We start from the raw sequence: 16517 nt of genomic DNA on the forward strand, positions 1-16517 counted from the left end.
TAATTTTATTGAAATAATTACCCTGAAAATAAAGAAACATTAGTATAATTCACACTGAAACTATATATTAGTGCAAAAAAACACACATACATTATTTCAAGAATCAGAGAATGCTGGAGAAAAACTAAACACAGATTTGGAATCAGCGTGAAAAACTACATCTAGTAAGCCTAAATTAAAGCTGGTGCAAATTCATTGTTGACCAGTGTTATAAATAAATCCAAAAGATTCTGCTTCCTTAAGGAAAAAATTTATTTTCAATTTTGGTTAAAATTTTTGGTTCAAAACAACCAAAGAGCATTGTTGCTAAGAGAGTGCGGCCGTGGCGCAGTGGTCAGAGCGCTTACCTTAGAAGCAGGAGATCCAGGTTCGAAACAAATTCTGGACTATTTTTGCGTCACGGCAAGAAAGGAGGCGTGAACTTCCTAGTTAAATGCACTTCTGTGGTGTTCTGTGACAAGACCGTTAGGTCTTCTTGGGGCACCTTAATAACAAAACGTTTGCTAAACGTTTGCAGTTCACGAACCAGCATTTGAATTAGCCCATCAAAGAGTGGCACAATGTAATATGCACCAATGAATCGAAATTCGTTCTTTACAAAGGTACAGGTTCAAGACAATATAAAAAACGTCAAGCTAATACAAAATTCCAGAAAAAAATAACATAAGTTCTGTGAAACATGGTGGAGCCAAACTGGTATAGGACTGCTTCTCATATAATAGTGTCGGCACTATTTATACGATAAATGGTATCATGGACCAACATATATAAGTTGACATCCTTAATAATGTTGTGCTGCCCTATGCTAATAAAGAAATGCCGCTAAAATGGGCCTTCCAACGAGACAACAACTTGAAAAACACTAGTCGCAAGGCAAAGGAATGATTTTAGGTCAATGGGGTTGAGGTTATGGGGTGGCCTGCTCATTCACGCCACCTGAACCCCTTTGAAAACTTATGGGGATTCATCAAAAAAACTGTTTCTGCTTCTAATACAACTAATGCTCAGGAGTTATGGGAAACTTTTCAACAAGGATGGTACATAATACCCGCAGAAAAATGTCCACGCTTAGTTGACACAATGCACTGGCGTTGCAAAGCTACTATCTAAAACAACGGTTTTGCGATGAAAGTAAATATTTTTATATTATACTTGCTTTTAACTTTTTAATGTTGAAGAATTAACTTTTTTAATGTTTAAAACTAGAAAAATTATTTTTCTGCATTTTCAGATACCACTGCTATTTCAATGACTGCAACCTTTTTTTAATATTATCGTTGTTTCTGAAATAAAATGTAAAACTACTATTGATGTGATTTTTTTTATTCAATTAGATTGAAGTATCAAAATAAATATTATAAATTTTTTTTAGTAAAAAAAACAACTTCTATTTATCAAGATTTATCAAACAATTTCTATTTATCAATATAAAAATCAACCTTCTATTTATCAGGAAGATGAAATAGATTTTTTTAATTAAAGTCATAAAATAACTGAATAGAAAAAGTTGAACAGTAAACATTAATCAGAAGGTTTTCTATTTAAAAAGCATCTCAATTGTGTAATTTATTACAATTTAAAATTTGATCATTTATCATATTTTTCATCGGTTCTTGAATCAATAAAAACTGATCATTGTTTATAAAGCCAAAACGTATTGAAATAGTATTTAAGAACTAAAGGCAGATGATAAAAACATCAAATGAATCTTGAAAATTAGCATTTTTTATTTTGTTACCACTAAAAAAACCCTGAAAATTAAGTTAAGTGTCTGCATAATTTAGACACTTCAAAAAATCTAAATTAAGTTAATTTTTACCATCATCAAAATTATAAAAAAATTAGATAAAAACGTCTTTCAATTTGTAATCACCAGCCTTTCTATTAAAAATTAAAAGAAAAAAAAAAATTAAAACTGTAGAAATTAAAGACATAAACAATAAAGACATTGTTAAAAAAATCACATATAAAATTTTAAATGTTCTTATTTCAAAGCCTTATCAATATTATCAATGCAAGCATGTATACCAAAAATTATTTTTCTTATTACTTAAAGATACTAATTAATTAATTACTACTTAAAGATACAAATCTTGAATTACAGAATCCTTAAAAAATATTGGAACTTTAAACAAATTTTAAAACTATCTTTTAAAATAATTGAAAAACAGGTAGGTAAGATGTGCCACAAACTTTATTTTAAATTTCCACCATAAAATATTTCATGACCCCTTATTTAATTTTCGTCAAATTTCTAGTTTTGAAGCATTTCTGCCCAACTGTGCAACGTTTTTTAGCTTATATTATAGCATGTAATCAAATGTATATATATATATATATATATATATATATATATATATATATATATATATATATATATATATATATATATATATATATATATATATATATATATATATATATTATATTTATTTCAGTATTAAATTATATTATAGTTTTTAAATTTTATTTTAAATCTTTATTAAAAATAGCTCATCATTTGTTTATAAATATATAAAACAAACACTATGAAAATAGAAATTATGTGACTAATAAGAAATAAATCTAGAAAATTAGTTAATTTATTATTTGAATCGCATGCAGTTTTTCGGATTTTACTTAAAAAAAATGATTTACCTATTACTAAAAAAGGTAATAATAATGAGTGATACTTCTAATTAAGATACAAAATAATTGCGGCTAATGCGGAATGAGGGAGCGATAAATGCATCTACTGCTACAGGAGGTAATAAGGTTCAATTACTGATAAATGGGGTAATAACAAATGATCATAGCTTCTGATAAATGTAGAATCAGTAAGAATGTAAAATAATTCAAATCAAAAATATATTTTATGTTTCAAAAGTACGGAAAGTAAAAAAAAATATATATTATATATAATAAAGAACAGCAAAATAAATCATGAATATTCACATTTGTGTCCACAACCAATTGGGCAAAACTTTTGTTCGCTAAACCAAGATTTTATGTGATTTAAATGTCCTCCATGACCACACCCTTGACACCACAAATATAAGCCTTTCACTGGAATGTGACTAAAATAAATCAATCAGTTATTAATTATGGTTTATAGTTATACATCAATCAATCAGTTATATATTATAAACATTTTGAAATTATATGAATATTTTTTATTAAAAGCTATTCAATTAAAAACAAAGTTTTCAACAAACAAAATCGTGCAAAAACAGGTGACAACTAAAAATTAGGATTGTGTTTAAAGTATAAACTACCTTTAAAAAGAAGTCGAAACAAAAATGAAACTTTTACTCTATTTTTTTTTTACGTATTTTATATATTTACATTTTTATAGAAAAAGAACGAAAAATTAAATTAAAAACAAGTAAAGATTAAAAAAGTCTAGAACTCTATTTAAATCACACTTAGTTAAAAGTTTTGATGTTATGATGGTTTTAAAATCTGTTGAACTACTTAGATTTTTCTCAAGAATACACGCATATCATATAAAGAAAACTGATTTTTGATTTTGGAGATATTGATGGAAAAATTAAAGCCATGAGAAAAAATTATGCATAGCAGGCTGTCAAGTTGTCATTTTTGAAAATTTTTATTTTTATGAGTCTTTAATTTAATTTATTTAACGTATTTTTAATTGTAAAAAATTCAACAAAAAATGAAAAAATTACAACGAACAAAAAATTAAAAAAAGAAATTAATATATAAAAACCATAAAAAATGAAAAAAATTACAACTTGAAAGCTTGGCTTAGTTAAAGAATTTTTGAGGTTGCCAGCAATATTTGTATTAGTTGAAAGAAAGATGTGTCTCTAACAAATTCAAGCATATTCAAACTGAAAAATTCGCTTCCAAGTTCCTTGTATGGCAAATAATTTGCTCTAAAAATCAAGAAATTTCTGATAAAAAAGATTTGAAAAAAAAATGTAACAGAATCAAAAAAAAGAAGCTCCAGCAGATGATGTCAACCGCTTGCAAAAAATATGCAGTTTCCATATAAGCATCCAATTAGAAATGTAAAAAATGATTGAAATAAATAAATACTTTAACAAACTTCGAATAATTAATGATTACGTGGTGTTTAAAAACTACATTGTGTTTAATTGATATATCCCTAAAAGTAGATAGATTAATTAAACGTGCTAAAAGTGAACTTATCTACCAAGGAGTCAAAGAAAGCAGAGAAAAGACTAAAAAATCGCTAAAACGAACATTTGAAGGCGAAAAATTGATCATAAAGATTGAGTTTCTCAACAATAAACAGCTCAAAAATTCCTTACACCGCCTACTACACACGGCCTAATAATTATTAAAACAAATAAACAAGAAACATTTTTTCTTGAAATAGTATTGAACAGAAAAAATGTTTTTTTCTTCAATACTATTTCAAAAAATAAGAAGAAAAAATGTTTTTTTCTTCTTTCTTTAAAGAAAAATTGATTATTTAAGACTCTTTTTAAATCTTAGAAAAAAAAATTTATTCTAAATCTATAAAAAACATCGAATTTTAAATTTAATTTTAAGGTACAAGGGGAGAACGGGGCAAGTTGTCATGAAGGTTAGTTGCCATTTTAGAATGTTCTGGTTGGATTGATATTGTGAGGTTTGGTATAAAATAAAGGAGATTAAGAGATAACTGCTCAGTTGATTACATGATATTGCACAGACAAAAATATAAAAAATATAAAAAAATAGTGTTGGTAAGTAACTTTTAACCTTTTTTATTCAAATGTTCAAAAATTACCAATATGTAATATTTGTATTTAATATATCTATTCTTAGTTGCTTAATACAAAGGAGGGAACATTTATTAATTTTCAAATTTTTTACCACAAACCCCAAGCTTCTTAAGACCCCCCTCCTTATTTATTAATTTTTACTTGTTATCGACAAAAAAAACATCTCAAAACTAAAAAAAAAAATTAGAACATATATATATCCCCACCCTGTTTATTTCCGCTCGCTCGCCCCCCTCCTCCTTGTATTAAGCACCCAAGAGTAATAGTTTCAAATATTTATTTTCACTCAATCTAAACATTTATGTAGAATTTCATTAGTTACTATATGTATGTTGTTGTTCTGTTTGAGTTTCTGGTGCAGGTTAACTCAGTTACCAACTAGTGACTACAATTATATAAAATACATACACGTTAACTTCCAGTATGTAGCCCATAGTAGAACCTGCCCCATGTCCTGTTGTTTTGTAGGATTTGTTTTTCAGCCAAAGGTTAGGAGAAATAAACTGACTTAAAATTTACCTGCCTTGGGGCTCTTGGTTAAGCTAAGATTAGAGATAGTGTCTTAATAAAAATATCTTTAACATACAGTTAACATCTTGGACAAATGTTAACTGTATCCAGCTACTACCTTGCAGAAGGTCTCCTAGGCGACGACTTTAGTGGTAAGCAGAATAATTCTGTTAATTAGCTTTTTTTTATGAATTGGAGTCTAATTTATCTAATGGGGTAGCATAGATGTAAACCTGTGTCACATTGTTTCCTGCCTAGGATGATGAATTCTGGATCTTCTTGACTCTACTCATAAACTTTTGCTTGTGCCTCTTTGATAGTAGCAACTCTTCTTGTTACCTCCTAATGAGGTAGTAATGGGTTAATGGTTCTGAGACTAGCTGGTAGTAAGGTTTCCCAAACGTTGTGATAGCTCTCAGAGAGGCTGATTCTATCTATTCTATCAACAGCTGTAAAATATCTGAGTATTAACAGTGCCATGTTGCACATGGGTGATGTCTCTGTTAATGCTTTTGGTGAGCACTGTTGAGGCCACATATGGAGTCTGTAGGTTTTTTATGGTTATAAAGGTTCTCCTAGAAGTTCTTACGGTCTTATCACAGAGAAGAGCATTTAACTGTGAAGTTCATGCCTCTTTGCTTACCAATGTCGCTTATTGGACTAGAGCCTCCGTTAAACCTTGGACCTCTTGGTTCTCAGCCAGAACTTTAACCACTGTGACATAGCTGCATGTGTTAAAACTTTGGGTTAACTAGCAGGACTGAGGCAACTACATAGCTCATTGTTGGGCACACCATGCTCATACACAGCATGCTCTATGTATGAATAAGCTCTCTTTAACTTTAATCATAAAAAAAGCAGCCAAAAATATTAAATATAAAAAACTCTCACCGCCATCTAACTGCTTCAATATATCTTTTAAAAATTTTACAAACTTTCCATCAGTTGAATCTTACCTCTTGCAAAATTCATCAGATTTACTAACTTTTTGTAAGACTAACTTGAATTTTTTTTCTTCATTGGATCTTATTGATGAGTATTGATAGCTATTATTCTTTGATATGCAAACACTCCAATTGTCAAATGATTGGGTTAGGCGTATATTTATGCATCAACTCGCTTATTTTTTAGGAAATCAGTTTAAATCCTTTGACCATTTTTCAGGAAATCAGTTTGAATTCTTTGACCATTTTTATGTGTTTCCGCTTAGCACCTCTTCACTCAATCCCCTTCTCTTTGTTTTTTTATCATCCTCCTTCTACTCAAGACTGCGCTCTTTTAGATGTAACTTCTGATTAAATTAACTAAGCCTTTTCTCTTTATCCTTCTGCCAATATTGCTATTATTGGTGATTTTAATGCTCATCACACTGGCTTAGCTCTAACACCACTGACCCTGCTGGCACTAAAGCTCTTAACTTCTGTATCATAATCTCTTACTCAAATAGTTAATTTTATGAATCCTATCTAGACAACCCTAACCACTTAATTTCACTCCTTGATTTGTGTCTTGTCTCTGACCATAGCTTGTGTTAAGTTTCTCCTTGTTCTCCTTTAGGTCGTTTCGACCATAGAATAATCTCTATAAATCTTTCATCTCGTTTTTCTTTGGACTCACCCTATCATACCTATCATTGCACTGCTTATTATTACCCTAAAGATTACTGGGATTCTTATTTCTTTGTGATGGTCTATGATCTGATATCTACACTGATAAATAGGCCTCCTATGCAACCCCCTTGATCCAGGTAAGTATGGAAGCTTTTATTCCTTCTCGTTGGTCAAACCTCTAACTACTCCATGGTTTGTAATCATTTTTTAAATTTAATTTAATAAATAACTCTCTTAAGAACAGACACCTTTTTATTGTTGCAAGATATCAATGTAAAAAGATGCTGTCTAATGCTAAGCTCCATTATTACCAGTTTACTAAATCTTGTATCTTATCTCAGAAGTTAGAATCTAGAGACTTTTGGAAAATCTTTAATGGTGTCATTAACAAATGGTTAAAAGATTCGAAGTTTCAATAATCTTGCTTAACCAATTGCAATCAATTTTGACAAATGGAACAGTTTTTATGTTTGTGGAATATTTTTTTAAACTGTTTATTATAAAGATAATAACACGTGAAAGTGATGTTAATGGAAATTCTTCTAAAAGCACTTTTAAGTATTGCTTGGATGTATAGCCCAATAGTTATGCATATTGAGTTACATTTGCTAAATACACTGTTTTTTTTTGTGTTTTTTTTTTTCAAGTTTTTTAAAAACCAAGAAATGTCCTTCTGCTTAATTTTGTATATAGGAAGGATATATATTTAAACATACATTTACGAGTTTAAGTACAATTATGACCACTATGAAACCACTGGGGTAATTGTACTGAACAATCCTTGTAAAATAGCTTTATATATAAATTCAATATCTGGAGATGGAAAGATCATTAAACAATACTTAAAACAAAATGAAACTTTAAAAATTTGTAAAAAACAAATGATCATTATGTTTTAGCATTTAATACCCACTTGAGCATGGAATATTAGCAATACATTTTAAATATTCACTGTTTGATCATTCTGCTAAATATGTTTTAATGGAGATTTTCTTCCTCTATATAAATTGTTGGTATTGATGACTTTTAGATGTATAGTTGGTAATGGTTTTAATTTTTTTTTTAAACAAAATCTTTTTGCCTGCTCTCCATGCTTTAAACTTTTCAGTAGAATATTAAGTTTTATAATACATAATAACTTTTAATACTTCAAGACTTTACATTAAAATTTTATTTGCAATACCAATTAATTTTGTGTTTGCTAAAACTTAAAATATTGTGTATTCTATAATATGGCAAACTAATCTTCTTTTATAAACTTTTATGACTTAATTTGTGACAAATTGTTGATAAAATTTTCTTATTTATGTATGATATTATGGAAAAATTAAAGAACTTTTTTGCCCTATTTGGCATTAAAGCATTTTTTGCAATTAGATATCCTATTTGGCATCAACCTATTTTGAAAATCAGGAGTGTTTTTACTGGTGCTTATACTACAAATATTACCATCCAAGGTTTCCTCCTCCACCCAAATTTTTCTCATTCTCCTAGGTAAGTTCAGTTAACTACGATTTTTATTATGTACCAAATATACGTTAATATTGCATTATATATACGTTAATATTGTAATATATATATTTTTAAATATTTTTACTGTTTTAAATTTTTTTTAAGTTTTTTAAAATTTAATAAAGTTTTGTAACAGGCATCTGAAAAGTTTAGATGGGCTTTAGATTGGCCTTCCCATTTTCAGTCTATTCCTCATTTGTGACCATTAGCATTTGTTTCCGATTTTATAAACACTCTTTCCTATATAAAACACTTGAACAACTTGAACTACTAAAACTAACTCTTGAATAAAAATTTTGTGTGTGTAACATGCATCTAAAATGCTTAAATGGACTAAAACCCCCTTAAGTTTTACCCTTTTGCTCCATTTATGACTCTGAGCACTTTGTCTGGATTTCAAAAAGGCTGTTTTCTGTTGTTATAAGACAAATGCTCTTAAATAAAAAGTTTCATTTAATTGACATGACATAAAACTTGATGGTTAATTTGGCCAACAGTACAAATTCTATTCTAAAATATCTTGCAAATAATAATTTTTCCAATACTGTCTAAAGTATTTAATATTTTGTTTGTTCCCTAACATTATAAAAAAAAATCCATCACACCTAATTATAAAAGACTTTAAACTATTTTATTATTGTCAAATGTCAACAAGTTTATTGAAAAACTGTAGAGTTCTCAAACTGCCAAAATCAGCAGTTTGAAATCGGTTTAAAACATTCAACTTCTTATGTTCTCCCAAACCAAAGAGTCCTATAGGATTTCTATACAAAAATTCCTATAGGATTTTTAAACAAAAACGCCAGACATTATATTTGTTGAGAAACCAACAAAAAACTTTTAGCTATTAATTTTTTGTAATAAATGTTTTAAAAAAGTTCTATAATACTTGGAGGAATTTTTTAATAAAGTTTTTACTACTATTAATAAAAAGCAGTTTGTTTGCTAGTAGTGTTCATTAACTTTTAACTTGTCAAAAGTAAGATCTTTGTTTTTTATTAGTTAGAATGTTGAATTTCGGACTAAAACATTCTAACAAATACATTAAACTGTAATGAAATAGAAGATTATTGCTAAGCAACTGCAGCAGGAGTATTGCTAATGATTGTGTTTAATCATATATTTAAAACTGCACTTATTTTTTTCCTATTACAGGCTTCAAATCAACACATAAAGTTAGTGTTCAAAATACCTTTGTTGCTTTTATATACATTTATGACTTATTTACCTTTTAAAAAAATTTGATCTAATGAATTGTTAAATAGAGAAGATGATAGATGCTAGTTGACGTAACTATGTTTGTAATAATATATAGTCTTTAAGAACGTTGAGATCTTTAGAAATATTTTATTTACATCCATATATGTGTGTGTGTGTGTGTGTGTGTGTGTGTGTGTGTGTGTGTGTGTGTGTGTGTGTGTGTGTGTGTGTGTGTATATATATATATATATTAGGTATCCAATACTCAACTTAGTAGAGTTTTTATGCAAAAATCAAGAAAACATCAAACACTTATACTATATCATCATAAAAGTTCACCCCCCATTTAAAAAGAAGATTTATGGAATATAAGTAATGTAACTTTGTGACACATGTTCCAGTACTTTACAGAAAACCAATAAAACATGAATAGTTAAAATATTTTTACAGTTTATTTGACAATAAGTATTTAATGTTTAGTTGTTTTATGCTATGACATAAAGGCACTAAATCTTGCATCACTTTTAACGCGCGTTCTGCACATATAATTGACCGTTGTGTTGGAATCGGTGTTGCCTCCGTGGACCAAAATACCTTCAACCATTTTAATGTTTTTAGATGCTCATTGCATGCTTCTAATAGATTAACAAAATCTGCAAAATCACCAAACCATATATCACCCCATGAACCACAGATTAAGCCGTATGCTGCTTGAGCAGATTTTGATACTTGATAGTCTGGTATTAGAATGTAAGCAAGTAGAACAAAAATTGCTCTTGAATTTCATCTTGCATTGTTTATAGCAAGAAGTGATTTAAAATTCACTTTCGGAAAGGTACCTATGCTTTTAAACATTTTATAACAAGCTATTAAGTGATGCAGGAAGTCCATGTCATCTCGCCAGTGTGTCCAATTTACTTTCGTCAAAGGATTTCAAGTATTCTGAAATAATAACTTCAGGTTCTTGTACTCTTGTCACAAAAGAGTAATGAAGATTTGGTGATGTTGATCTTTCAAAAAGATCATTCATAACATGTTTTAAAAGAAATATCTAAAATATGGTGTTGGCATCCTATAAAAGTAAGCTTTTCTAGTCCAATGGTTTTGAAATGTTTCTGTAACAGTGTTACTACACCATCTCTTATTCCTGTATTTGCAGATGTTGTGTCAGATAAAATCATTTTTATGGCTGGCAACAGCTCATATTCATCTAGCACAAGCTTTATCCCATTAAATATTGTTTCACCTTTTCCATTCATCAGCTCGAGAATGGCAAGTCTAACCTCTTTCTTTTCATTTTTCAAAACAACTACTTGATGTTCCATTTTCTTTATGTGCTTTCCATCAAAGTGTAAAGACCACTTTTCATTTTTTAAGTTCTCTATATAATTTGTTTTCAACTTTTCTCCTTCTTTCATGACACCTTTGTAGATACCACTTAAAGTTAAAGTAGGAATAGAAATTCGAATCTTTGATAGTTTTGCAGACTTTATGTGCTTTTTCGGTACTAATCTTCGCAGAAATCACTAAAGTTACTGCCAAATTTGTTTAGATGATGATGACAAACTTTCAACATCTTCAGCTTCAGTATATATGCTGGAACACTGCTCTTCAGTTTCTGAATGACCTCCTTCACTAGCTGATTCATCAAAATCTTGGTCTTAGATAAAGGACATTTGTTTCTTTATCAACACTAGTTTTCTTAGATGAATACCTTCAGTATCTTCAATTGTGGTACAATATCCAACTCTTCCATTTGTTGACATTTGTAGATCATAAAATTTTTTATCTTCCTGACACAACCATTCACCTGTCTCTTCAGTTATGTTAAGTAATTGGGTAAAATTTTGAGTTCAGGGTTTGCGACTATCTTTGTCAAGTTTTTTCAATACATTTTCTATTTTTCTTTCTGATGCTGATTTCCCTTGTAGAATTCGGAATATTCAACTTTCTCCATAGTAGTTCAGTTTCTTGGAACTCTTCCTTTCTGCTTTTCACATTTGATGACAAACTTTTAAATCGATCAATAATATGCTGTTCTGTTGGCATTTTATTCATTTCACCACTACTTTTAACAACAGCACATCTTCTTGAAGTCGTAGCTTTTTCAAACCTCACTAAATTTGATTCCCAAACTTTCTTAACTTCTTTCTTAACTTCAAAATTTCTCAAACTTTCTTGTCTGAAGACCATTTTTGGCAACTTTTGTATGTCTATTATGTTATTTATACCTCATAAAGATAACACTAAAAAGATAGGAAAAATCGCGAAAGTGATGCTGGTGGAAAACGTGTTAACTTCTTGGCCAAGTTGGATAGTCTTTTTGATATTGGATCACCTGATGCCATACAGGAAATCATGAAATCCAGACTACTGACTGCCCAAAAGAAAGATGATGATGTTGCATTCTATTTAGATAAAAAAAAAGACAGAAAGGCGACCATGGACGGGCATGACAAAATCTTTGAGATTAAAGCAAAAATGAAAGAAGTCAGATATAATCAAAAAATCATACTTAGAGATGAAGAAAAAGAAAGAGTAGAAAAAGAAGGTAGACAGGATGATTAGGATGATGAGGACATGGAAGTTAATGACGAACAACAGAATATTAATGAAAATATTGCTGTTGCTGAAGTAGATATCGGTTTAGGGTGGGACTTGAATTATGAACCTCCAATGAATAGACGATCAGAATTTGTTACTCTTCACCTCCCCAAAAGAGTTATGCAATGCGAGGAAATCACTTCTGCAGCAGACAGGCTGAAATTGTCTGATAATAAAACAACTATGATTGTGTCTGCTGTAATTAAAGCTGCTGGTGGAAACTTGGACGATTTTGATATCTCCAGATCGACATCTCGTTTAAAGTAGAATGTTAAATCGACAGAGGATTGCTGAGAGTGATATAGATAATGTGAGGCTCAACCCACCCCAGTTTGGTGCCCTTCACTGGGACGAAAAATTGCTAAAAGACATACTAGTCGTGCAACATGAACAGTTAGCTGTGCTTGTGTTGGGTGCTCCAGAATACAGTGAGGGAAAATTGTTTGGTGTTCCCATTCTCGTTGATTCGAAAGGAGAGACTCAAGCAAATGCAACATTGGATCTCCTAGAAGCTTGGGATCTAAGCGACAATGTTGTGGCACTGGTATTTGATACCACTGCCAGTAATAGTGGCATCCACAATGGTGCTGCTAAGTTGATTGAAGAAAACTTAGGTCGAAAACTTCTCTATCTTGCCTGTCGACATCACATTTTTGAAATCTTTGTCAGAGCAGTTTGGGAGAAATTATTTGGAAACATTTTTGATCCAGAGAATAAATTGTTTACTGAATTTAAAACTGCTTGGCCAGCATTGGATAAACAGTTGCCAATCGAAACTTTAGCTGTTGAAGGCACCTGGTTGCAAAACCTCAAAGTACAGACCATACAGCATTTGACACATCTACTTGCTAAGGAAGATGCTACAACATTTCCAAGAGATGACTATCATGAATGTGCTGAGAACACACTGATCATCTTTATGCAAACTCCACCGCGGGGTGTACACTTTCTTAAACCAGGAGCTATCCACCAAGCTTGGTGGATGGCATGTAACATTTATGCAAACAAAATGTTCATGTTTTCTAAACAATTGCCTTACGATCAGAGGATGACGACCAAACTTTTTAGAATGAACAGATATCTTTCTCTTTTCCACACACCAGCTTGGACAAAAGCTAGGATTGGTGCTGATGGACCTATGAATCACCTGCAATTCATCCACGACATGATGGACTACAAAGAAATAGACAAGGAAGTTGCTGATGTCATTCTTTCTAAAATAACCAATTACCAATGGTATTTGACAGAAGAGGTAGTTCCATTTGCTTTCTTCAGGAAACATGTTAGTTCCACTGTGAAAAAAGATATGGCAGCCAAACTCTTGGAAATTTCAGTACCCGAAAATATTTGTCTTGGTAAGCCAGTTTTTCGTCAAATCACTCGTCAAACAGGTTTGTCAAATCTTCTGGGACCTGAATCTCACTCATTGTTCAGACCCCTTTTTCGATTGTTGACAAGTCTTGTTAATTCGGCTTTCTTTTCTCTAGTCCAGGATGTCAGACGACCAGGGTGCTTTCTATCAGAAAACGATTGAACAGTTTCAAGTCTTTTTAGGTTATCATATATTGTATTTCAAGCAAATCCTTCCTTTTCAAAATGATTTACGATTTTTTTTTTTTTTAATATTAGGTTTATTTACAAAAAACATTTTTAGTCGCTTTCGAAAAGATTCTCGTTCGACTGCATTTAACCTCATTTTAAATAATTGTGTTTCAAATAATAAAGTTTATATTTTATAGAACCTTTATGCCTAAGCATAAAACCACAAAAACTAATTATTATGCTCAAGTAATGAAATTAGGATTTGTCCGATAACTTCCGCATCACCCGTTACAGGTTAGAAATTTCTATTTTTGGACTCTAAATACGACTTTATTTTACGTCCATATTTTGGAATCATTTCAAACAGGTAGAAATTATAAATTATATTTTAGAAGGAGTAAAGGTTGATTTTTATGTTCAATTTACCTTGTTTTACTTAGTAGTTAATTAAATATTAGTAAATATTAGCAATTCATGATTTTGTTCTGGGTGTGTTTGCAGATATTCCAACCCATAATCTTCTAATGGCACGTGGAAAGGAGTTGTCAGTTGCGAAATGTGCGCAAATTATGGTGCTCCACCAGTAAAACTTCTCTAAAAAGAGGATTTCAGCCATTCTGGGGGTGTACCTATCGGCAGTCATCAAAGGGATTGCTAGAGCAACAGAGTTGGGTACACTGGATTTACGCAAAAGATCTGAAAGACCACGTGTAACTTCATTATCAGCTGATCGTCTCATCCGAAGGGCCTGTATTGCTCATCCCACGTGGTCTTCCTCAGCTATATCATCATCCATGTCGGACCCACCGACATGGATGATGATATAGCTGAGGCGATTGGTAAACGATTTCAATCTATGGTGCTATCCTGCTGCAAAAAAAGCCAAGTTGACCGCTAAAAACATCAAAGACCGATTGGCCTTTTGCAGTACCGGGTGGCAGAAAACTGGAGGAACGCTTCGGGCAGGGGAGGTATCTGGTTCATGCCACGAAATACAACGATCAATGGTCAGGTCTATCTTAGTATCCTACATGAGAAACTTCCCAATCATATGGGGATACTCAATTGCACCACATTTCAGCATGATGGTGCTCCCTGCCATCAAACAAGGGCAGTGAGTAGTTGGCTTCGGGATTCTAGGATTGAGGTCTTAGGTCCATTGCCTGGATCAAGCCCAGACCTCAATCCCATTGAAAATATGTGGACCTTAATTAAACAAAAGGTTGCTGAGCAAGCACCGACGTCAGAAAAGGATCTAATAGAGGTTATAAAGCGTGTATGGGTGACAGAAGTGAGTCAGCAGTATTGTGAAAATTCGGTGACCTCAATGCCCAGACGTATAGAAGCTGTTCTGAAGAGTCGAGGACAATATACAAAATACTAACTGTGGATTTTTAATGACCTACTGACTGTAGATTAATTTCGTATTGTTATGGTAGTTATATAAAATATCTGTTGCTATGTTATTACACAAAATGTGTCGTTTCCTTCAAAAATGCAAAGGTGTTCCAAACTTTTGGTCAAAGCTATATATATATATATATATATATATATATATATATATATATATATATATATATATATATATATATATATATATATATATATATATACATATATATATATATATATATATATATACATATATATATTAGTGATGTGCCATTGGCTAATGCTGATTGTGGCTAATAATAGGTTTAATGTATTTAGTTAAGGGTATTATAATAATATTAAGGGTTTAAATTACGTATTTAATATGTTCCTATTCATCAGAAGTGATTCGACCTATTAGCCTATGCTATTGGTAACCAGCAACCGATTAATCGGCTAAACCAGTGGTCGGCACCATATTTCCAAAGGGGCCCACTTGCAAAATTCTTGTTTTAGTTGCGGCCCACAGCAATAAATAAATTATATATAAAATAGGTTATATTACCTATATAACAGAATATAGTATAGAATTAGATTATAGAACTAATAATTGTATCAATACAAAATACATACTTAAGAAAAAAAACACATAAAACAAAATTAAAAATTTGGTGAGTATTTTGTTGTTGCAGCTAGCACAAGGTCATTCAAATGAATGTCAGTCAGTCTTGTTCTGTAAACATTTTTTATTATTTTCATGGGTGAGAATGTTTGTTCGCATTGGTAACTAGTGCCATACATACAGATAAGTCTATTTGCATGTTTTTTAAGAACTGGAAAACGTTCCTTCATGACAGCATGCCAGAAAATAATTAAATTTTCACCAAAAGTGCCATCTTCATCTTTTTTTGGTGCCTTTCTTCTCAACTCGTCATCACATTGAAAGTTAATTAGTTTATCCTCTGCTTTTAAAATATCAGCTTCTTCAAAGTCCTTTAGAATACTAATATCATTCATATCAAAGTCAAATGGATAACACAAAAAAACCATATGCTTTTTTAAGTCTTCAAATTCATTAAATCTGTTTTCAAATTGATCATACAGAGCAGTCACTATTAATAAAAATGACGATAACATTTCCCTTGATGGTTGACATTCATTTAAAATAGGAAAATGAGTACAACTACCAGATGCAAATTGAGTTTTGTACAAATTAAGTTTTGTCTTTATCACAGTGATGTGGTTGATCAAATCACAAACCAGCACACGACGGCCTTGTAATCTCTTATTCAGAACATTAAATTGTGCTGTGATGTTGCAAAGGAAAGCCAGTTTACACTTAAACTCTTCAATAAACATTGTAATGAATGAAAATTTTTGAGTTACCATGAACTGCAGTACACTTGGCAAACACTCCCAAAATCTGTTAAGA

General features: G+C 30.9%; 1 protein-coding gene across 1 annotated transcript in view; it reads right to left on the bottom strand.

Moving 5' to 3' along the window:
- Positions 1-2833: 2833 nt before the first annotated feature.
- LOC100210968 (GATOR2 complex protein WDR24) overlaps positions 2834-16517 on the bottom strand; it is an 86994-nt gene continuing 73310 nt past the window's right edge. The window contains exon 22 of the mRNA XM_065810866.1: positions 2834-3056. Coding sequence (XP_065666938.1) covers positions 2921-3056 — 136 coding nt within the window. The 3' untranslated portion in view covers positions 2834-2920. The remainder of the gene's footprint in view (positions 3057-16517) is intronic.

Source organism: Hydra vulgaris, chromosome 11, assembly GCF_038396675.1.
Source record: "Hydra vulgaris chromosome 11, alternate assembly HydraT2T_AEP".
In the NCBI taxonomy this organism is placed as follows: domain Eukaryota; kingdom Metazoa; phylum Cnidaria; class Hydrozoa; order Anthoathecata; family Hydridae; genus Hydra; species Hydra vulgaris.